The sequence below is a fragment of the Hemitrygon akajei genome, chromosome 2 (assembly GCF_048418815.1).
Source record: "Hemitrygon akajei chromosome 2, sHemAka1.3, whole genome shotgun sequence".
Lineage (NCBI taxonomy): Eukaryota > Metazoa > Chordata > Chondrichthyes > Myliobatiformes > Dasyatidae > Hemitrygon > Hemitrygon akajei.
The window spans coordinates 66,069,398-66,094,210 of record NC_133125.1 but is presented as its reverse complement, the minus strand read 5'-3'; the positions used below and the strand labels follow the sequence as shown (position 1 = coordinate 66,094,210).

Below are 24,813 nucleotides of genomic sequence, written 5' to 3'. Positions count from 1 at the left end.
CTTGCCCTGCTGCCTTCCAGCAGAAACAATCCAACCTCCTTATAGCCAATGCTCCCCAATTCAGAATATAAGAAATGATTTTAGATTGCCAGCTTCTGGTACAAATTTGAGTAATCAATAATGTATCTTGCAAGATCATTACCTTCAATTGAACCTGGGCCTGATATATTGAGCACGTGCTTCAGTTAATCTGTTGGATGGACATTCTTTTTATTCAAATAATGATGACCTAGGCCCAATCTGCAGAAGTGTACCCTCCCCAGGGATGCCTGGTTTCTGCACTTAAGCCTATCCATGTTTGTGATATAAGTTTTAAACTGTAGGGGTAAAACAACTCATTCTATCCAAAATAGAATGTGGTAAATGATGGAAATAAGAAATAAAAATGGAGAATTCTTTGAGTGCTCAGTTGGTCAGGCAGAATCGGTGGAGAGAAAACCTGTTCAAGTTTAAGGCCAATAGGCCTAAATATTGGAAACATTGGTGTGGAAGTTGGAGTCGTGATAAAAAGAAGTCAATGATTTGAAGCAGTAACACATTTTATGCTTTCTAGATGCCGCCTGGCCTGTTTTCACATGTTTTATGTTTATAACCAGTATTCAGCAGCTATCTACTAACCAAAGCAGTTGTAGAGGAAACCAACTGCGTGGGAAGCTGGAACTAGCCAGATTGTCAATGACTAATTTTATTTCCTTTTCATTCTGGCATAAACAAGGTGATTTCATGGGTTTACTGGGTTGGCACAAATTTTGGCCAACATGTACAAAAAGGATGTAAAGGCTCTGCTTTAGTTTATAACTTGATGCCTGTCATAGCATTGGAATTCTTTCTGACCAGAATTGAAACACCTGCTTTGAGAACTATCTTGGAGATGGAAATTTGGGGCAGTGATATGTCTTGTATTAGTTCAATCTGTGTGCCAAGTATGAATGTTAAATTCCCTCGCTTGCACTGCATACACAAATACCACCCCACCGGCCTCCAGGCCCAACATAAAGCCACCTCCAATGGGATCCCACTACCAAGCACATCTTTCCCTACCCCCCTCTTTCTGCTTTCCGCAGGGATCGCTCCCTACGCGACTTCCTTGTCCACTCGTCCCCCCACCCCCCATCCCTTCCCACCGATCTCCCTCCTGGCACTTATCCTTGTAAGCGGAACAAGTGCTACACCTGCCCTTACACTTCCTCCCTCACCACCATTCAGGGCCCCACACAGTCCTTCCAGGTGAGGCGACACTTCACCTGTGAGTCGGCTGGTGTAGTATACTGCGTCCGGTGCTCCCAGTGTGGCCTTTTATATATTGGTGAGACCCGATGCAGACTGGGAGACCGTTTTGCTGAACACCTACGCTCGGTCCGCCAGAGAAAGCAGGATCTCCCAGTGGCCACACATTTTAATTCCACGTCCCATTCCCATTCTGATATGTCTATCCATGGCCTCCTCTACTGTCAAGATGAAGCCACACTCAGGTTGGAGGAACAACACCTTATATACCGGCTGGGTAGCCTCCAACCTGATGGCATGAACATTGACTTCTCAAACTTCCGTTAATGCCCCTCCTCCCCTTCTTACCCCATCCCTGACATATTTAATTGTTTTTTTTTCTCTCTCTCTCTCTGCCCATCACTCTGCCTGTTCTCCATCTCCCTCTGGTGCTCCCCCCCCCCCCCCTTTCTTTCTCCCGAGGCCTCCCGTCCCATGATCCTTTCCCTTCTCCAGCTCTGTATCACTTTCGCCAATCACCTTTCCAGCTCTTAGCTTCATCCCTCCCCCTCCAGTCTTCTCCTATCATTTTGCATTTCCCCCTCCCCCCACTACTTTCAAATCTTTTACTATCTTTCCTTTCAGTTAATCCTGATGAAGGGTCTCGGCCTGAAACATCGACAGTGCTTCTCCTTATAGATGCTGCCTGGCCTGCTGTGTTCCACCAGCATTTTGTGTGTGTTGTTTGAATTTCCAGCAGCTACAGATTTCCTCATGTTTACACAAATCTAAACTCATTTTTCAAATGCCATAAACCTCACAGTTATTTTTAAAGAAACTATCTAATTTTCTTTCAGTATTAGGGTGTGTTTGTGGCAGGCATTCCACATTTGATTTAATGTTTTGTTGAAAAAAAAATTCTACTTCATTTTATCTTTGACTTGCTGTAAATAGTCTACCTTTAATTGTCATTTTATCAAAACTTTTGATAAATTTCCTCTAAACTGTGACTTATGTCCTTTGCCAAAGTCCATTTACAGGGAGATATGGTTGCTTTTGGCTTCCTGGTCTTTATCATTCATGTAGTAATCTTGTGTTAGTGAGAACGGTATCTATCTTTTGTTATGACAAAGCTAGCATACATCAGCTCTTTTCGGAGATCCTGGTATGACATTACTTAATGTTGAATGGGGCCAAATTAGAATCTCTTACGTTTTAAGAAGACCTTGTGGGGAGTCGAGTCAAGTTGTGGTGCAGCGGAGTGTGTTAGGTTTTAATGAGTTCCTTATAGCAAACACATAATTTGAACATACCTCAAATTCCTGAATCCACAAACAGGTATCTATCGGTGGTACACTTGGAGAGACGTTTCTATAACCTGATGTGGAAGTGGGTCCTTTCTTGGATTCCCAAACAATAAATTAAACATTTAAACAGCCTTTGTGGACCATCCAGAACTTGTGTAAAAGAGGCCCAGGAAACACGAAATACTAACCGAGAAGAATACTAAAGCATTAGCTGCAGTGTTGTGTAGTCTCCTAGGCCAGTTGTGCACCAGGTGACTGGTGGGGTTAGTGCAAGTGCATACAGCTTATCATACTACCACTGTGTGTGAATGCCACCGTGCGTTTCTATTTTTATAGAGCTGGTAAACGACCTGACCCAAGAATGTGGCCTGCAGTACTGTCCACTGATGACTTAGTCACACTTTCACTGGACTCAACAGGTTATAGGTTAGAATGCGTCCTCCCTGCCCTTTTCATTCTCAGGAGTTTAGAGATTGGTGGCAAAGTTGTTATCTATCCCAGGGTGCCCTATGGGTTGATAGACCATCTTCTGTCAGCTGGGTAATTCATTTGCCTCCTTGTGTGTGCAGTTAAGCAGCTGCTGAGGGCACACATTTATTTGCCAGGAAAAGGTGGTAGCACTTGTGTTAGAGCCGATTTATGGGAATTTCTTTTGTTCCCAGGAACTTGTGCCAGACTGCAAACTAAGTGTTGGCTGTTGATTTATTTTTACAGGTAGAGCTGCATCCCTTACAAATGGCGGCCTAAAATCTCCGTTTTCCAATGGTACATTTAATTTTGAAGGGCATACAAGAAGTGACGGTCACGTATACCACACAGTACACAAGGACTCTGGGCTATACAAAGATCTCCTGCACCGAATACATCTAGACAAGATCACCGATGATCGGGCACAACCAGAGAACTCCTACAGGCTTCTCCGCCGCAATAACAGCTACACGTGCTACACAGCTGCTATTTGTGGTATGCCTGTCCAGCCAGCCTTCAAGTCCTCAGACTTTGTGGGGGTGGAAGACAATGAGAAGCTTGTAGATGATGTGGCCTCCTACTCCAAAAAGCGGCTTCGTTATGACAGTTATTCTAGCTACTGCAATGCAGTAGCTGAAGTAGAGATAGAGGCTGAGGAAGGAGGGGTGGAATTGAAACTGGCTAGTGAGCTGAGTGACCCTCTGCCCCCAGCGGACAACGTGGTGGACGAAGATGGCGAGGAGAAGGAGAAGCCCCAGGTTCATCTGCTCTTTCATTTCCTCCAAATCCTTACTGCTTGCTTTGGATCATTTGCACACGGTGGTAACGATGTCAGGTAGGTTCACTCTCAAATCCATGACTGGTTTCTGCTCATTATGTTCCTCAGCATTTCTTAGCTTGTGTCTTATGTGCTGGCCTTGGGTGGTGGTGAGAAGCAGATTTGGTGGGATTGTAACATTGACTGTTGCTTTCCAAATTACTGCTTTTGTTTCAACGTTCCTTCAATCTTTGTTAGCTCTGTCAATGAGTTAGTTCATGCTATTGATCTCACTTCCTCTGCTCCTTAACTTGGCCATAAAAAGTGATAATCTTTTATCAGTTTAAGCTGTGAAGAAAATTGGATTGTCTCAGCATTATTAAGCAATATGCTCCATTTTAAAATAGAGAAACTGAACAGAAGTTTGTGATAATAATGTTTAATTTAACCAGTGTACTCACTGCCTGCCTGTCATGGTTGTGGCAGGCCTTATGCATACATTTGGACATCGCATGCATCCAGGCATTAGCTTCTGAAGTTGAAAGTTTGCAGTAACTCCGTGAACTCTCTCCTATTGATCTTGACTGTTAGTGTTGCTTCTGATCTGTGTTTTTCATATGCAAAGAATTCAAAGTTTAACTTTTCAAGGTGTCTCAGCCAAGGTTCCACACAAACTAGCCTTAAAGTTTATCCAGTCTCAAACTGTGGCTTGGGGAATAACTATGAATATTGCAACAAACTGAGTAGATTTTATAGGAACCACAAGTTTAGTTATTTTGGCTGTGCTCCCTCTAATTCAGTAAGGCACTTTTGGCTGAATTCAGCCACCAAACCATGTGGAGTGCCAACGGTTTGCTGAAGATTGACGCGTCAACAGCAGCAAGTTGTAAATATCTTAACATTTATTATACGTGATGGTGGCAGACATTTTCTCTCAACTTTTGACTAAAATATTCATCAACTTAAAACTCATTTTGAGAAAAATTCTTGTTCCTATTTCAAATAATAGTAAATAATTCCATGCAGTAGCTGTAGCTTATTGTATTTATATTCAATGTGGCCATTCTAATCTTAATTATTTTTAAAACTACCCCATTCCCTTCCCACACATATACATTTGTGTTTTGAAGTGGGATAGGAAACTTGTGGAGAGCAGTACACCTCAAACTGCAGTGAGATGGCTAACAGATGTTCTGATACAGGATGAGCAGTAAAGGACGATTAGGAGAATTCCTCTTGACCAAACCCACGGGGCATTTTCTCACCAAGCTAAGGCTGGGCCTCAGCTTGAGAAAGGCAGCAGCTATAGCAGTGCATTCTTACTGCACTGAATGGCCAACTTTACTGAATGTAGAAGACAATTACTAATAAATTACAGTTAAGGTAGTTTTGATTGCTGGTCAGAGTCCATTAATGATCCATTTACTCCCAACTCCTGTGCTGAAGATATGGATAATTTGTGTGAGAGCTCAAACTGAGCTGCTGGGGAGGTTATTTCAAGCTAAGGGGGAAAGGTCATCACTATGTCCAACTTCAATTTTGTTCAAAAATAATGGCCTTGTTTCAGTTTATCTAGGATGGTATTCCAGTGAAGAACGTTTAATTGTGTCTTATTTTTTCTGTTGAGACTTAAACTGAGGTTTGTTTGTCTGTCTTTGATTAAAAGAGCTGACAGCGGTGTGTCAGAGAAGGACATAGTGTCCTGTCCACTTCTTTCTGGTATAGCTAGTACCAGATTATCCCATTACTATTTGTGAAAGCCTGTGTTAAAATTATCAAACTCTAAATGACCTTAAAGTTATTTGAGAAGTGTGCAAAGGTGCAGAATAATCGCAGGTTCTGTTGTTCCTGTCTGGGTCAGGAAGTACTAATCTAGATCTTGGTATTTACAATACCCCGAAATATAAGAGAGGACCTGCTCCAGGTAAGTTATGTAAGGAAACACCAAGGGGAATAGTATAAAACATAACTGAAGAAAAACTGGTAGAGTAGTTACTAAATATAGATTTATCAGTCATTTTCACCTCTGTTCAGCAGAGATCTTCTTCAAGGTCATTGATGCATAACTGGCAATTTAAAAATAGTTTAAACATGTGTCGCTGGCAGAGTTTGATGCTGACTTTTATTGGCTGCTTCCTGGATAAGTGTTTTTCTATTTTACCTGAATGAGAGTGTGTTTAAAAAAATATTATGAACTTTCGTTTTCATCCTTATTGCCTCATGTTAAGCACCCTTGTGTGTTATTTTCCAATCACTAACCTGGCAGGTCTGTCAATAGTGGTCTTGTATTTCACACATGACGCACTGTTCCAGGTGTGAAATTACCAGGAATCCTCTACACAGGAACAGGTTTCAAAGCAGATGTAGGCCATTGTCATCTGTGCCTGTTCTGCCATTCATTAAGATAATGACTTTGATCTTTTACCCTCAACACTTCTTTCCTAGAGTAACCCCCACCCCCCCATTACTTTACTATCTAATAATCTTCTGATATCTCTATAACCTTTTTGTTTCGGCTATTTTATCAGTGATCATAGTCTATCTAAGCCTAAAACTGTTTATCTCTGCCCTTCCTGTCACCGTATACCTTGAATTCCTTCTCTTTTGTGTCAAGCACTCTCCAAGGCATTGATTCTCATCATCCTAGAACCAAAGGATTCCTCCTATAATCTTGATGCTGAACAGCTAGTGAGTCTTATATTATTGTCCCCTGACCACAGCCAGAACTGTTATCTTCCCATCCACCATGCTGAATATATTCATTATACCTGGAGAAAGAGCCCTCAAAATGTCTGATCTCTTTAGATAAATAAGAGAAAATCTGCAGGTGCTGGAAATCCGAGCAACACACACAAAATGCTGGAGGGACTCAGAAGGCTAGGCAGCATCAATGGAAAAGAGTACAGTCGACATTTTGAACTGAGAACCTTTAGCAGGATCCCTTTTGATACTGGTATTAGTTTTCATAAAGTCATAGAGAAGTACAGCACAGAGAGGCAGGCCCGTCAGGCCATCTAGTCCAACCAGTTAAACTACCTACTCCCGTCACCTGCACTGACCATAGCCCTCCACACCACTACCATCCATGTACCCCCAAACTTTGCTTAAACATCGAAATCGAGCTCACATGCACTACTTGCACTGGCAGCTCATTCCACACTCTCATGACCCTCTGAATGAAGACCTTTCCCTTCATGTTCTCCTTAAACTTTTCACCTTCACCTATAACCTCTGATTATAGTCCCACCCAACCTCAGTGGAAAAAGCATGCTTACATTTACCCTATCTATACCCCTTATAATTTTGTATACCTTATCAAATCTCCTCTCAGTCTTCTATGTTCTAAGGAATAAAGTCCTAACCTATTCAATCTTTCCTTGTAACTCACGTCCTCCAGTCCCGGCAACATCCTTGTAAATTTTCTCTGTACTCTTTCAACCTTATTTATATCTTTCCTGTAGGTAGGTGGCCAAAACTGCAGACAATACTCCAAATTAGGGCTCATCAATGTCTTGTACAAATTCAACATAGCATTCCATCTCTTGACAGACAGACATACTTTATTGATCCCGAGGGAAATTGGGGTTTCGTTACAGTCGCACCAACCAAGAATAGTGTAGAAATATAGCAATATAAAACCATAAATAATTAAATAATAATAAGTAAATAATGCCAAGTGGAAATTACTCAATACTTTGATTTATGAAGGCCAATATGCCAAAAGCTTTCTTTTCAACCCTGTCCACCTGTGACACCACTTTCAATGAATTATGGACCTGTATTCCCAGATCCCTTTGTTCTACCACACTCCTCAGTGCCCTATCATTCACTGTGTAAGACTTACCCTGGTTGGTCCTACCAAAGTGCAAAACCTTACACTTGTCTGTATTAAATTCCATCTGCCATTTTTCTAGCTGATGCAGATCCCTCTGCAGCCATGATAACCGTCCTCACTGTCCACTACACCCCCCCGGTTTTGGTGTCATCTACAAATTTGCTGATTCAGTTAGGTCCTGATAGGTCTTTAGTTGTAGTACTCAGATATTCTCTTGTAATACCAAACTGCACACAGAAGTTCTTGCAATTTAATCCACACAGCAGAACAGTCTTGACCCAGTTACCATCATTTCTAACTTTCTGGCTCTGTGCTTCTTGCTTCCACTTTTTCAGATATAGAAACCTGTTTTGAGGGAGAAACTGGATGTTTAGAAAGGATAGGGTTGCTTCTCAACACTGAATATTGAGAAGTGTCTGTCACCCTGGGATGTATTTGAAACTAATATTTAACATCAGTTGATATTTGTTCTGATTCTTTTTTGAGAATGGAGGACTGAGATGAAAGCATCTCAGGTGACTTGTGGATTCGAACTCAAATGCTTTAATAGTTTTCCATAATTTAACTGGCACGTTTTACCACCTGTTTTGGTGGTAGCAGTTTTGCCGTTGGATTGGAAGATTGTGAATTTTAAGTCACACTCAACAAACTTGAGCATGTATTCCAAGCTAAGGGAATGCAGGACTGTCAGAAATGTCATCAGCCTTCTATTGAGAAATTCCAGAGGGCAAATCTGTGCTGTGCGTGCTCGCAGCTCTATTTATGCAGCCTGGACTTAGCAGCATTTTAAACACGCCAGCCTCATTACAGTCATGAGGAGAAAAGATCTTCCTACACTTCTAGGAAAGGTAGTGTGTGAGAAATACTCTGGCAGGTTAAATATAAAATTGCCTGTGATCCCTTTGTTAAACATGCTGTCAAATTGTAGCGTGCTCTCTCTAGCCAACTGTTAAGTATTTGTAACATAGATACCCATTTGTCTGCTCTCACTGTGTGTGTTGCTCTGTCTCTGCCTCAGCTCCGTGCCTGCCCAACTCCCTTCCCTCGTCAGCAGATATAAGAGGAAGCTCGGGACTGAAGAACAGGAGCAGCTTGCTGAAGTCCTAGTGAACATTTTTTCCATAATGATAAACAAAATGAACAACTAACTACCTTCGAGTTGATTTTGAAATTTTGCCTAAGCAGGATTAATCTTTGTACTTCCCATATTACATCTGTTTAAACAGCACCAAAATTATTATTTCATAGTCTGCAGAACACTTTGGAATGTCCCGAAGTTGTGAATATCATTCCTTTTGGTTGATAGTTCCCAACCGTACTTGCTGCCACTGCATCAGAAGCATGATTGTTGGGCCTGCAGCTATACATGTAGTTGCTTATACTGCAACCCTAGAGCACCATCACCTGTTCCCTGGCGTGGATGATGGGGGGGGGGGGGCATCATTTGATGTTCTTTGGTCCCTTCGGCTATGAAGCATCAACAGCGGGAAGAGAACTGTACTCCAAATCTTTTTAAACAAAATAGTTTCTCCTTTATCCCAAATGGCCTAAATAGCTGGTGGATTTTATTTACTCATTCTCTAGTCGTACGAGTTCTGGCATTTGGTGTTTATGTTATTGAACTGGTACTTCAGAGGACAGAAATGCTAGTTGGTACATCTTTCAAAGCAAAAGGACCTGGGAATTGCTGATATCAGTCGCTATGTAACCAAGGTACAATTTAGTGAGGAAAATAAATTGATTCACTAGTGGGTGGAACCCTGCCATTTTACCTTGCCTTACCTATTTCTAGCCTTACCCAATGTGGTTGACATTTTCTTGCCCTCTGAAGTGGCCTGGCACCAAACACCAGAGATTAATAGTAAACAGCATAGTTGTCATGATGCCTACTTCCTTAGAATGAATAAATAATACTCCAGCTCAGAGGTGTGATTTGCTATCAGTTGTATAATTATTATCCAGTTGTCGGATGGTTCAGAAACCCCTGCTAAACCCCTAGATTCCAAGTTTTAATCAACTTGAATGAATAGGTTAATGTCTTTGACCACAATGAATACTTGTTTCATAGGTTTAGAAAATTCCCTTTAAACTTGCCAGCTTTAGGAATGTACAGGAGGAGTAGGGGACGAGTACTGCGGTCAGTTCATAACAACCACCCAATACCCTGCAGCCACACCTCAGCTGGTGCCCACATAGACTCATGTGTATAGCCTTCCCCCTCACCAGGCTGGTGTACAAGTTCCTGTGGGTTAAGCTTATGCTGGGGTGTGGGGGCTTCCTGGTTGCTGCTATTGCTGGTTCTGGCAGAGAGCTATATCCTGCCCTGTTTTTGTAACTGAGGAATCATGTTAGGAAAATCAACTATTTTTATATATTTTAAAAAAAGTGGGATTGCATCGTAAATGTAGAAAGAAGGAATTGTTCCCAGAATATGGTTGCACAGAGTTTGCTAATCATTTGTGTCAATCTCTTTAAAGGCTCTGAGCATGAAGGCAGCTGCTGCAAGCATTCTGTTAATGGGCCACAATTCTAGTTGTGAATCTGGAATGGTTCTTAACCTTTGTATATCACTTTGCCTGCTGCAGTTGTAGCTCAGTTTAAAAATAGCAGTGACTTGAATGAACTAGTTTTGCAGTGCAGCTTAAAAATACCAGTCGCCACCATCCAGAGGCCCTGCTCAGACTGTCCAGCTTCATCAACGAATAAGTCTGAAATCCTGCTGGAAATGTTGATGCAACACCTAATCCTCTGAGACTCTCATTTTAATCCACAGAAGTGGCTAGAAATGATGTTTTGGAAAGGCTGCACTAGATTGAGTTTTAATTTGGAGTTTTGTTTTGCAATACCTACTTGCATTTATGGTTGTGTAAACATTAATTTTACTTGCATTTAAAATACTATGCAGTATTAAAAGAATATTCTGGGGGTCTTTGCTGAATGTAATACAGGAAAGGATTATGGAAAGCAAAATATTGTAGATACTGGGAGTCCGAATTTAAAAACTCAAATGCTGAGAATACATAGCCAAGCAGGCATCAAATGAATACTTCACGTCATGTATTGGAGAATAGATCTAGTATTGATGGACAGTGTGGTGCTGATATTGGTTAAATATTCTGGAGAACAAAAACTCCAATTCTTAAAACAAATTGTCCGCAGTTGCTTGATTTTCATGTTTTTATGTTGTAGGTAGAGATGAGTTGGTGTGACCACACTTCAAATATGTGTACAGTTCTGGTGTCCTGTTATACAAAGGACATCATTAAGATGAAACAAGTGCAGAGAAGGTTTATGAGGATGCTGCCAGGACTCAAGTTATAGGGTGAGGTTGGGCAGTATAGGACTTTAATCCCTGGAACATAGGAGATTAAGGGGAGACCAATCACAAACAAGAGAAAATCTTAAGGCGTGACCTTAAAGGTGTATAAAATCATGAAGTGTAGAATGTATTGTCTTTCTGCAAGGAAAGGGAACTAAAGACATGGGTTTCAGATCAGAGGTGAAAGATTTGAAAGGGACCTTTGGGGCAACACCACACAGGGTGCTGCCAATATGGGATGGGCAGACAAACTAAGTGGTGAAGGAAGGTACAATAATATTTGAAAAGACATTTGAATAAGTATAATGATAAGGAGGTTTAGAGGGATATGGTCATATGTGGGCAAATAGATTAACTTAGTGGGCACCATGGTTGGCAAGGACAAGTTGAACCCAAGTTCCTGTTTCCACATTGTATTAATCTGTGGTTCTCCTCTTGGCTGTGGGGAACCTAAATAGCCACAAGACATATGTCAGGCTGCTGTTGATCGATTACCAACACCGTTATTTCCTCGGCACTAAAACCCAAGTTTGAAAACCTAGATCTCTGTACCTCCTCCACTTCCTTATTGGGAGACGACAGTCCGTCCAGATAGATAATAACTTCTCCTTACAAGAGTGAAGTAGATCAGCTGGTCGAGTGATGTTGCAACAACAACCTCGCTCTCGGTGTCAGTAAGACTAAGGAAGGGAAGTCCGAGGAAAACATACCAGTCCTCATTGTGGGGTCGGTGGTGGAAAGAGTAGGCAGCTTCAAGTTCCTGGACATCAGTATCTTCGAGGATCAACCCATCAATGCAGTCATGAAGAAGGGGTACTAGTGGCTTTATTTCAGTAGGAGTTTGGTATGCAACCAATGATTCTTAGAAATTCTATAGAAGTATAGTGGAGATCATCCTAACTAGTTGCATCACAGCTTGATATGGAGCCCCCAATGCACAGAGGCTACAGAGGATTATAGGCTTGCCATTTCCATCATGGATGCAACACACCCATCATTGATGACATCTTCAAAATATTGTGCATCCATTGTTGATGACCCTCACCATCCAGGACATGCCCTTTTCTCATTACTAGCCTTGGCAAGGAGCTACAGGAGCCTGAAGACTAACACTAAATGATTTAGGAGCAGCTTCTTCCCTTCTGCCATCAGATTTCTGAATGGTCCATGACCATTACCTTATTATTCCTTTTGGTTAGTGCTGTATATTTGTTTTTGTATTTTTATAGATTTTTTAAAAATCTTTGCATTGGTCTGCTGCTGCAAAACAACAATTTTCATGTTGATTACAAGTGATGATAAATCTGATTATGATTCTATGATCATGATACTGTTGTCTTGTGTAAAAGTTCCAACAGCGCAGGAAGGGTAAACACTTATCTCACCTGGTCTACATTGTTTTTGAGACTCTAGTCCTGCGATTTGTGTGGTTCTTAATTGCCATCAAAGGTAAATAAACAAACCACTGAGACTGGGGTGAGACAATAAATCCAGGCGTATTTTGAGTCTGAAAAAATGGATCCTGGTTTAAAAAAAAACAATTTTCCAAAGGAACTCGGTGGGTCGAGCAGTTTCGATGTGAGGAGAGGAATTGGTGACATTTCAGATAGAGACCTGAATCATGAGTCCTCTTGCAGGGCCTTAATCCAAAGCAATTGCTTTTCCCACCCACCCCTCTCCCCCCCAGTGTGAATGCTGGTTAACCCTTCAAGTTCCTCCCACAATATTTTTGCTTTCCAAATTCCAGGATCTGCAATCTGTTTTGTCTCCAATAGATATGAGTTTGCTGTCAAAATAACCACTGTTCTTGAAATTATTTATCCATACATCTTTGAGAAATATCCAAATGTGTGGTTAAACGTAATGATCCAAGAACAGCCTGCACATTGTGGTGTCGCACCAGCTTCACAGGATAAAATGAATAGGAAATACTGGAATCAGTTGTAAAACAAAGTTAATGTTTCAGGTCATTAGACATAGGACTGTTTGTGATTATGGGGCTTTAACTGCGGGGAAAAAAGAGGCTTTTCAAGAGAAGAAAAGTATGTGGAAGGGTGGAGAGAATAATTAAAGTGAAATGATGGTAAAGGGATAAGTGAAGAATCAGGAAATGAATAGAGTTGTAAAACTGTTTCAGACAGAACAAAATTGTGCCTCACCATTGTGAATTTTGTTTCCATAGTGATCCAACTTAAATCTTGCACAGTTAAATGAAGCTAGTAAAGATGGATTTTTAAAAATTTGTAATTTCAAAATTTCTGTTTCAAAAGATTATTCTGGTTTTTTTCCCCTTTATTGTCCCTACAAGTAAAAGCAAAATGTTAACTTATCCCAGTGTTGATTTGTGATGGTAAGACTTCCTGCTTGTTGTTCCATGCTCTGGACTGTGGCTGTCCTCCATCCCTCAACGTGCCTCTTACAGCTTACACTCATAGCCCCTTTTACAGCAGGAATGATGACTTGCTGTAGCAAATTCCAATGCGGTCATGTCCTCTGTGAGGGGAACAGAGGGGAATAAACAGTTGGCATTTCAGCCAGACGCCCTTCTTTAGAACTGGAAAAAAAGGAGACAGAACCCAGGAGAAGAAAGTGGGGAAAGGGGACAAAGTACAAGTTGACAGGTGAGGGGGAAGTTGGTAGGTGGGGAAGGGGAGAAGTTGTGAGGTTTTTAAATACTTCACAAAATTCCTGTCAAATAAGAAAATCGGACCATTTTTGTTGTGGTCGTGTTTGAAGTACAATGGTCAATAAACTGAAAGATGTCTACGTCTGTTCTTGAAATAGTAGTCTTTTTCATTTACTCTATTGGCCAGTACCTCATGCAGAGGCTTGCGTGACAGGAACTCATTCACAATTGATCGCCATGGTTTTATTTTCTGGCCTAGATCTTCCTCTGCTTTGCATATTGCTGGGGTTGTGAGAATTTCTCCGGAAATTGGGTCTTTTCCAACACTGCAGGCAGGCAAGAACATTATCAGTCTCCACCGAATGTGCCTCCATACTGTTACGTATTCGGGCAACAATAATATGGATGAGTTAGGCAAGGGGTTTTATAACGAATAACACGTTTATTAAACACAGATAACAAACCCCCTTCAAAAGTAAACAAACCCAAACAATGATCCGAGCTCAGCTGCTGACAGCTGGTCAGACAGTTCTTAATAGCTTTGCAGTCTCAAACAGTCTTTAAAGTAGTATTGAAAAAAACAGTTCTCCAAAGCGAATTGCCGAATGAAAACAGTTCAAAGAACGGTATGCCGACAGTTCAAAAGCTCACGGTACTTTTAAAAGGAGAGACTTTTTAAAGCGATTTAAATTCTCTTCCACGTCGATGTCCTTCGATTCCCAGCGTCGAACTCCCACGTCGAATTTTATTAAATATAACAACTTAAAGTGACTGACCTTCCTTCCACAATATTCTCAATCTCCCGCTTTTTCCAGTGGAGACTATCGTGAGAATAGTAAACGAAATCCTTCCGAATGAGGATCACACAAGGTCGAAGTCAATCCATTGAAAATCGATTCTTCTCAATTTGTCTTCCAAGCTTCACTCTCCCTTGGCAAAGAAACCGTTGGCTCTGACCTTTTAAACTTTAGGCATTATATAAAACTTCATTTTTAACTAAACTGCGTCATCACATTAAATCACACAGTGATATGAAGTCATCTTGGCAAATCCAGCCACGAACTGCCCCACCCGACAGGGTGGGTCTCCCTTTTATACCCTGTAGAAAAAACCTGTCACATGACCTCTACTGGCGGGAAAATGACATCACTCCACCATTACCTCATGTCCAGTATAACTTCAACCCCAGTCACGTGACAAGGGTACCACTGTCACGTGTCACGGGTACGTAACAATACAAAAATGCTGGATTTAAATTGTCTTTGGGGAACAAAAACTATATCACTTCAAAACCTCTATTGTTTTAATGATTAAAATATTTTCCATTTCTGCGCATTTATTGATTTACTCTTCTGCTGAGCATTCTTTATTTTCTTTTTTAAGCAATGCAATTGGTCCTCTGGTTGCTCTGTGGCTGATCTACCAAGAAGGAACTGTGCTACAGAGTGCCTCCACGCCAATCTGGTTGCTGCTATATGGTGGCATGGGCATCTGTGCTGGCCTCTGGGTCTGGGGCAGGCGAGTCATTCAGACGCTGGGCAAAGATCTCACTCCCATCACCCCTTCTAGGTGAGTATGGCCCGCACATTGTGTCCTATCTAATGCTGCACATATAATACTGCACCAAGATGGTTATGCGAAGAGACCTTACTGCAGAGTACATTGTTTTCCCTTCAAATTTTGCTGAATTTTGGCCCTTCCAAATTGAATAAGCTTGTGTTTTGTCTTCTCCTCCTATCTTTCTTTTCCTCCATCCCACTCTCTATGAGTAAGCCACTTAATTAATAAAGACATTACCGAGTACAGAACTTATAACCAAGCTTACCTATTAGCACATGGAGCAATGGACTACTGGACAGGTCATTCTGCCTATGATGTGCTGGTCTTGATGACCATTTATACTAAATGTCCTCTTCCATAGCCCTTCACATACATGTGTCTATCTTAAACTCTACCACCTTTTAAAAAAAAATTATGATTGAGATACAGCACGGAATAGGCCCCTTGAGCCACACAGCCCAGCAGTTCCCTGATTTAATTCTAGCCTAATTACAGGTCAATTTACAATGACCAATCAATCTACCAATTGGTACGTCTTTGGACTGTGGGAGGAAACCAGAGCAGCTGGAGGAAACCCACACGGTCATGTGGAAAACGTGCAAACTCCTTACAAACAGCTGTGGCAATTGTGGAAAGAGCTGCCTATAATTGCCTAGATTATCCCCATTTCCTTCCTTGAACAACGACACAATTTTTGCTACACTGCTCTCCAGACTTCTGGGACATCGCCTGTTGCTAGTGAGGACACAAAGATCTTTGTCAAAGCCCCTGTAATCTCTTTCAGTATTTATGCCATCTTTAGAAGTCCCAGTACTACCTCCTTAATTTCAAAATTCCCACTTTGCCTTCAGTCTGCTCCAAATCCTTCTCACTGATACATAGGTCCTTAAAAGGACCTACCCTCTCCTTTAGTTATAAGTATAATGAAGTATAAAACTCCTTGAGATTCTGCTTGATCCTGTTTGTCAGGGATATTTCTTGATCCCCTTTTGGCCTTCCTCATTGCCTGTTTCAGCATTTTCTTTATATACTGCAAGTGCCCCAGTCTGATTTTAACTTTTTAAACCTTCTGTATGTTTCATTTTACTTCCTGAATAAGTTTTGGAGCTCTCTGGTTATCCCAGATTCCCTTGCCTTACCATCCTTGTCTTGCTCTTTACCAGACATGCTGATCCTGAACTCGGATTAGCTGACCTGTAACAACTCTCACATGTCAAATGTGGGCTTGTCCAGCAGCAGCTGCTCCCAGTCAACGCCAGTCCTGTCCTTGCAACTATGTCTCTGTAATAAGAACAGCCTCGTAATTCCATGTACTAATCCAGGCTCTAAGCTCACCCTCTTTGCTGTAACACTCTTGTGTAACATTGAAATAAACACATTTCCGCCCATCAGTCCCACCGTGTTTATTAGCCTGTCCTTTCAGACTTGTTTATTACACCACCTTTCTTGCCCTCAACCCCACCACCTGTTGCCCTTCCACTGTGGTTCCCATCCTACTCCTCTCAAGTAGTAATGGCAAGGAGGGTATTGGTTCCCTTCCAGTTCAGATGCAAGCTGTCGTACTTGTTCAGGTGTCACCTACCCGAGAAGGAAGCCCAGTCATCCAAAATCTGAAGCCCTCCCTACTGTACCAGTCCCCCTGCCATGCGTTGAACCTATTCATCTATCTCTCACCTCATAGCACATGGCACAGGTAGTAATCCTGAGATTTTATCCCCAGTTTTCAATTTCTGCCTAGCTCATATATCATTGGTACCTATATGGATCACAACCTCTCGCTGCACACCCTCCCCTCTCAGAATCTCCTGCACCCTCTGCAAGAGATCTTTGACCCTGGCATCAGTGCCACTCTGGAATTTGTACCATGACCACCTTTCTGCACCCCTTAGTATTGAGTTCCCTTTCACTCTCACTCTGACCTCATCCTTGTTTGCCTCAGAGCCAGGCACCACGCCACTGACCCCCTACTGCTGGTGGCCTCTGAGAGATCGCCGCCCCAACAGTACCCAGGGAGGTTCTGAGGGGAATTGTACACTATATGCTTAGTTCCTTTTATTCTCCAGGTGATCACCCATTTATCTGTAACCTGCACTTGAGGTATGACCACCTTACTACACTCTCATCTCCGATCTCCTCAACCATCCAGATGTTCCTGCTGCACCTGCCTGAATCTCAAGTCCCGTGATGTAGTCTGTCAGAAGTTTCACTTGGAATGATTTAATATCAAACAGTACACCATGGAGTAGGTCTTGTCCACATTTTCTGGTGTTTCTGGTGTGTAGTGGTGATGATTCAGGTTCTAGTATGCTCCAGGTTACTAAATCTAATGACTGTTTAAAAAGTAAAGGTACCTTGAGTATTTTCTACTTCCCTACAATGCCCTGGGATGTCCTCAGCAGGCCTAAGCCTTGACCTCCACTCCTGGGCCATCCCATCTTCCTAAAATAACTAGCCATCACAAGGAATATGGCTTGAAGTTCTAGAAGCTGGCCCATCACTAGCTTGTTGGTATCTGGAGAACAGCAATGATTCCCTAGTGTGTCTGTGTTCCTAGAATAATAAAAGTAACAATTACAAACATGTTCTTTCATTTTGATATTCTCTATTGTGCTGCATTTTATCCAGATGTTTTCTAATCCTCCTAGCCTCTGCAGAGCACTGTCTGGAGTTCCACTCTTATATTGAGCCCGGAATATGACCATATTTGAATGCTGCAATCTTCCTTCCCTGTACCAATTTAATGCAACCTTGCTTAAGGATCAGAGCTCTCCATGAGTTAGATGGCTAGTTATTCTTGCCATGTGCAAGATACCAAGTTGGATCAATTAAGTCTTCACAGACATAGAAGTGGTGTTTGTGCCGGCTTGTAGATGATTTTACAGTCAGATATTCAACAGTGGCTCATATCTCATTCATCTCCTTCAGAGGTGGAAAAGGATCGATTCTTCCCACAACAACCAAGTAGTTTTGAGGGGGTTTCTTAATTTTCCCAGGCATGCATCATTCCCTGTAAATTAGGTGCTATCTGAACACCAGTATTTTCTTTGTCTTTAGCTTGCTGAATTTAAATGTTCATAATTGTTCTCCATTACTTGAGTTTAATAAACCATACATTATGGAGCCCTCAGAAAGCTAGGGGATAGTGCTTGCACCAATATCAGTTGTGCGCAATTACTATGATTGTGTGCTGAGCATGGGGACAGTAATTTGGGGAGAATATAATGGCTCTGTATGCATATTGTCACATTCAGAGGCTTGTGTATATTGTATGTCATACGTTTAGTGCCATCTTTATACATTCATGCTGCTAACCCATAGTTATATGGAACTTGGTCTACTTGCCTGAGTTAACTTTATGCATGCAATGCATATAGTCGACCATTTCCAGTACCATTACTGGGAATAACTGCATCAGCACAAACGTGAATGCATTATGCCTTGAATAATGATTTAATTCGCTCATTTTAAAATATTTTCTGAAACCACACACGGCTGCTGGATATTTCAAAATGGTTGCCCTGGAATTTTGTCTAAAGCTATGGTAAGACTCTTGCATGTGGCCTGAGGCTTCGTAGTAATAATCTTGAGACTCGCTGGTACAATGAATGACTGTGAAGTATTGTTTTGTGCTTCCTGCAGCGGGTTCACTATTGAGTTGGCTTCGGCGTTCACAGTTGTGGTTGCTTCCAATGTTGGACTTCCTATCAGTACCACACACTGCAAGGTATGCGTATGCCCTGTGACTGCATCTTGAGCAGCTCACTCTGTACTACCCTCTGAGGCTTGCTCGCAACAGTTCCTGGTGGCATGGAGAAGCAGACCCAGTACTATTATATATTCTGATTGGTTCAAGCCCTCGTTACAAAGAACATTCTTTGTGGTAAAACAAGACATGGCAAACCCAAAGGGAATAGACTACTCTTTGCCATCTAACAACTTGACAAAACTGAACAAATAATCCTCTCTGATCATTTACCATCTTTAAAGAAAGAATTGGCATTGATATAATGCATGTCACAACTTCAGGATGTCCCCAGGTTCTTTACAGCAGGGAAGACATTTTAATGTATAGTTGGTAAAGTGATTAGTAATCAGATTGTGTGGAATAAGGTGTAACCACCTGCAGGCTCAACATGCTCAGTCAACTATTTTCAGTAGTTTTTAAAAAAAAAGTTTTAATAACATATGCTACTTTTTTAGTCAGATCAGATTGATTCCCTAAAACCCTGCAAAATTCTGTGCAAACAAAATGCACTAGATAGACATCAATAGTGAGATCCTTTATTCAAGTTAATTGCCCAAAAAATGTTTTTTGTCACTGAGTGGCCTAAAAGTTCTAGGTTATCTGACAGCAGCAATTTTGCATTAGCCAATGAGCTTTTCTTGCCATTATGGACTGATTAGCAGCACGCTACTTGGAGCAGGATGGTGTCTACTGGAACCTCTCGCCACTCAGACTGTTTTGCATTGCATGTTTCTGATGGGATGTCTTTCAAGTGCTTTTCTTACTTCAAACTTATTTTCTGTTTCTTCACAGTGGATTTTGCATTGAAGTAATGAGTGCGCTAACTGTACTTGTAGCCTCAAATGTGGGCATTCCAATAAGTTCCACTCATTGCAAGGTATTCTTGTGTCATGTTAATGCAACAACCATGTCGCTAGCACTTGTAGCAAACCAGATGATTGAACTAAAACCACTTTAACTATTGTATTCTGCTGTCTCATGTCTAACTTGCAACAGGCTTCACTTTAAATCAGAAGTTATTTAGAGGAAGATACTTGGAGCTTTGTTTGTTTAAAGTAACATATACAAAATGCGGGAGGAACTCAGCAACGCAGAAACGAAACCCAATTTCCCCCGGGATCAGTAAAGTATGTCTGTCTGTCAACCATTTAAGGGGAATAAATAGTTGCCGTTTCAGACGGAGTCCCTTCATCAGAACTGGAAAAGAATGACGCAGAGCACAGAATAAGAGGTACAAATGGGCAGATGATAGGTGAGACCTAGTGAGGGGGGGCGTGAAGTAGGAAGCTGGGAAGTGATAGAAAAAGTAAAGGGCTGAAGAAGCAATCTGAGCTTTGAACTATGGAGGGAAGGGAAGGAGGCAAGTGAGAGAGAAATCAGAATGGGGAATGGAAAAAGGGAGAAGGGGAGGGGGAAGAAACTACTAGAAGATAGGGAATCAATGTTCATGCCATCAGGTTGGAGGCCACCCAGGCTAAATATAAAATATTTCTCCTCCAACCTGAGAGTGTTGTCCTTTTTTCTCAGCCATTTACTTCTACCAATCATCTCCCAGTTTCTTTCTTCTTCCCTCCCCCCCACACCCCCAACCAATCACCTGGTCTCACCTATCACCTGCCAGTTCTACTCCTTCCAGCAACACCCACCCCATCTTCTTATTCTGGCTTCTGCCCACTTCCTTTCCTGTCCTGATGGAGGGTCTCAGTCTGAAACATCAGCTGTATGTTCCCCTCCGTAGATGTGCCTGCCTTGTTGAGTTTTCCCAGCATTTTGTGTATGTTTCTCAGTCTTCCAGCATCTGCAGACCTCTTGTGTTTATGGTTTGTTTTAGGTGTGCATTTTGATAGATTACTTGATGTGGATCAGCAGAAGTGGAGTTAGGGTATGAGATGATTGCACACGTTGAGCTGATATAATTTAATATGATCACTCTAATTGGACCTTGTCCCATAATGATGTGGTTGGAATTCCACTGTAGCATTAACAATTCTTATTGTAAATGATAGAACTGTGGACTAATGGTCCATGAGTTGCTTTGGGTGTTGATAAGGGTAATATCCTGTCAACAAATTACTCTCATCAAATATGTCTGGTGTTGGAATTGATGGTTCTGCCGATCAGAGACCAGGCAGACAGAGTTCATGCAAGTTTCCAGAGAGTTCAGTCTGTGAGTAGTGTTACCTGAGAGTTAAATTCTGAAGATTTGAGATAAAGGGGCTTGTGAAGGTAAAACATCTTTCTCCAACAGTCTAGATTTTAGAATCCCTTTGTTAATGTGAAGCGAAGCTCCATTTCTTCCTTCCCTTCGGGAAGTGGTTATTATGCACAATGACAGGCATTCTGTAGAAAATAAATAGACAATAGGTGCAGAAGTAGACCATTCGGCCCTTCGAGCCTGCACCGCCATTTTGAGATCATGGCTGATCAACTACTATCAATACCCGGTTCCTGCCTTGTCCCCATATCCCTTGATTCCCCTATCCATAAGATACCTATCGAGCTCCTTCTCGAAAGCATCCAGGTGTGGTCCTTCCTTAACCCTGGAGACCAAAACTGTACACAATATTCCAGGTGTGGTCTCACCAGGGCCCTGTACAAATGCAAGAGGCTGTCTTTGCATGAAAGATGTTTGAAGGATCGGCAGGAGCTACAGAAGGTAAAATGACCCCTCCAACCACCTGCAGGATCGTTCATCCGGTCAGCATCATAGGAAGGGAGAAGTGTAGCCATGGATAATGACAGCTTGAGGATGGTGAGGAGGTATAGAGATTGACTTGTGGGTGATGCTAGAGCAGCAAGGTCCATATCTCATAGATAGGTAGGAAGAGAGGGAATTATTGAATTCAAGGTCATATCCAATCTGGTTTTGGAAGCTTGGATTGTCCCACTTGCAAAGTCTGTATAGATGTGTCCTTTTTTCGTTATTTCTCAATGAGAGGGAGGAACTCTTTAGAGGAGAAGCATGATGCTGTTCTGTTTGTAACAAACTGCTTCAGATAATTCATTCTGGTTGAGGTCCTAACTTGCTCACTTACCAACTGTTTGTCAAGTTTGGTTTTCTGTCTAATGTGTCACTAAATAAATCGTGTTGGGTTGTTAACTAACTTAGTTTTGATTTTGTTTATAAGAGTAGACCGATAGCTTCAAACCTGAAATACCGATCCTGCACTCTTGGGAGTGGAGCGTCACTGAAAGGGTTGCTGAGCCATCAGAGAGAGCTTTAGTGTTTTAAACTTACCACTGACAGGCTCTTGATCAGTAAAGCTTCCACAATAGAGTGCAGGATCAGAGAACTGTCTTTAAAAGCTATATACCCGGATAACTGTTTACATTTTAAAGCACATTATTTTAAATAAATCAATAGTTCAAATGCTTGAGTTTGCTAAATACATTCCGGATGCAATCTCTGCTAACTGTAATGAAGTGGAATAGTATCAACCATCTTGCTTTTGGCTGTTGATTTCTATTTTGAAGCGGTCTTTTCTACTGCCTCAGTTTTCACTTGTAGCCTTTCCGCACTCGTCTGCACTCCTATTGATTTCTGTTCCGGCTTTTGTTTGTCCAGGTTGGCTCTGTGGTCTCTGTGGGATGGATCCGATCGCGCAAAGCTGTGGACTGGCATTTATTTCGCAATATCTTCCTGGCCTGGTTTGTGACCGTCCCGGTCTCTGGTCTCTTCAGTGCTGCCTTTATGGCACTCTTTGTATATGGAATACTACCATATGTTTAAATTTGATTTTTAAGAAGGTTTGTAACCAGCAGCGTGAGGTGCCCCTTTTCTTCAATATAGCAGTCACACCCCCTCCCAAAAGTTGGTTTATTCCTTTTTTCCTTTCTGTTTGCTGTTTTAAAAGGAATTAAAGAGCTATAAATTAATTTTATATTTTCATCTTATCTGTTTTCTCACAGACTGTAATTTACACTACATATTCTCATTTTGATAACTTGGTAGCTTGTAATGGCAAAGCCCTATTTTGTGGTGTATGTGTACACCTGTAAATAGTGCTTCAAAGTCATGATGTTTGTGGAATGAATGGTATTGCTTGGAAGATTTTGTCCCCCATGGATGTTGTAAAGATGTTGTATATATTGTATTATTAATCACTGGAAAGCTTTCCTTGGTTTCGACCCAAGAAAGAATTTTTAAAACAAGATGGTCTGCTTTCTTTATTAAAATTATCCATCTGATCTGGAATAAGGTATAAAGCCCTATTTCAATAATCAGCCTCTTTTTTTTGGCAAGGTGCATTTCTCCATGCATACTCTGCGTGCTACAAACATCATAATCAGAATGGGGAGAGATTCATTGTGATAGGTTTCATGGAAACTTGATTTCATCTTATAAGATTGACAGTTGTATTATATTGTAATTTCCAATGTAAATACTATCTATGAAAGATTTGGGTTTGCTTGTGTGTGTGTTTTTTTTTAAATTGGTACAGATTTCACTCACTCATTTAAGGCTTCAAAGCTATATTGAATGTACCAAAGATTCAAAAATAAAGATTTGTCAGTATTTCCACTTAAGTTTATTAAAAATGCCTATTTATAATTTTGGGTTCCATCTCAAATTCTTTTGAAATTCAATGACATTTTGCTTTAACTTGAACTGGAAGAAAATGTTAGTTTCCTTTAAATTAAAGTGAAAAGTATTCTTCAATTTCAAATGTGACATCAAATCAATATTAGCCGAATTGTCTATTATGCTCTTCTGTGGTTTCTATACCATTGGATATAGATATACTTCCAGAAGTGCAGTTGATTTTTTTTTTAACTAGTGAAATAGGGGTTCCTTTGGCTGAGAGATTGGTGGAAATAATCAAGAAACTGGATTGAATGGATTTCAGAGAGTTCACACCAAACTTTCAGTTCACAAATTTAAATTCTCAAGAACCCTATTAGAATTCAGCCCATTAGTTGGCCCCACCATGCTCCTGGTTATGGTCACCTTGGGTTTAAAAGTTGCCTCCAGATAAGTTTTTTTAAACTGACCTTACACAACATTCAATTAGATCCTTAGTCCTTGTCTTGTTCTGTATTTTGGGAGGTATAACAGGGAAATGGTTGCCAATGACTTTTACCATAAAATTCACAATCAGCTTCTTACTATCTGAAGTTGACAGCTGCATAGTATGAGGTGGCAGCTTCTAGTTGAGATTTTAAGCATTGTTTCCCTGTTGAGTGGAATATTAAAAAAAAATACCATTTTCAATGAATCAGCAGGGAAATCTACCCAGGACCCTAGCTAATACTTATTCCACAGTGAACATAATTGAAACAGGTTATTTGGTCGTTGCTGATTGTGGATTTTGCCAACAGTGATTACTATTCTGGATTAGAAAGCACTTTTGGGCATGTGTGGTAAACAACATAAATGTCAGCTACAATAGTGCCCAGTGTTAAAAAAAAAGTTCCATTTGGAAGTTCATTTCCCTTGTTGCAGATGAATTTTTCTCCATTGTGGTCCAAGTTGGTGTCTTCCAGGAATCTATCTACTGTAAATGTATTATTTTTAATACTTGTATCTTTTTGGTAATAGCTGACGACTTCCCCTAAAAAAATTATTCATGTGGTAAAATGATGGAAAATATTTTAGAAATAAAATCTTCACTCTAAAACGTTTTGTTTTGACTGATTATTTAACATAAGATAGGAACATTCTGTACACCAATTCAGAAGTAGTAGAAGATCATGAGTTCATTTTATAGTTCAATGTATTCTGTCTGAGGTCACCACAGAGAGAGTTCAACCAAAATCCAGAACAAATTAATTAATGGTTTTAATATCTCCTAGAATGTATTTGGCAAAATCAATAACTGCTGTGGCTCATGGATATGATGCTTCTCCGTGCAAGGTTATCTTCAATGAGCTTTAAATACAACCAAAACACCTTTGTTAAAGATAGAGATATAACATAACTTTTTATTCAGATACTCATAGTTTGGGATCTACCAACAAAGAAAGCATGATCGACTTAATAGTTTGGACAG

At 41.0% G+C, this 24,813-nt stretch overlaps 1 protein-coding gene across 7 annotated transcripts in view; it reads left to right on the top strand.

Moving 5' to 3' along the window:
- slc20a2 (solute carrier family 20 member 2) overlaps window positions 1-24,441 on the top strand; it is a 102,497-nt gene extending 78,056 nt beyond the window's left edge. For 4 of the 7 annotated variants that reach the window (XM_073024212.1, XM_073024231.1, XM_073024222.1 and 1 more), the window contains 4 exons: window positions 3,228-3,816; window positions 14,902-15,087; window positions 18,718-18,802; window positions 22,389-24,441. In XM_073024212.1, the coding sequence (XP_072880313.1) occupies window positions 3,228-3,816; window positions 14,902-15,087; window positions 18,718-18,802; window positions 22,389-22,553 (1,025 nt within the window). In that variant the 3' untranslated portion in view covers window positions 22,554-24,441. Of the gene's footprint in view, window positions 1-3,227; window positions 3,817-14,901; window positions 15,088-18,717; window positions 18,803-19,615; window positions 19,701-22,388 lie in introns of all 7 variants that reach the window. The other 3 variants (XR_012095726.1, XM_073024240.1, XM_073024252.1) reach the window with 3 other exon arrangements.
- Window positions 24,442-24,813: the final 372 nt, after the last annotated feature.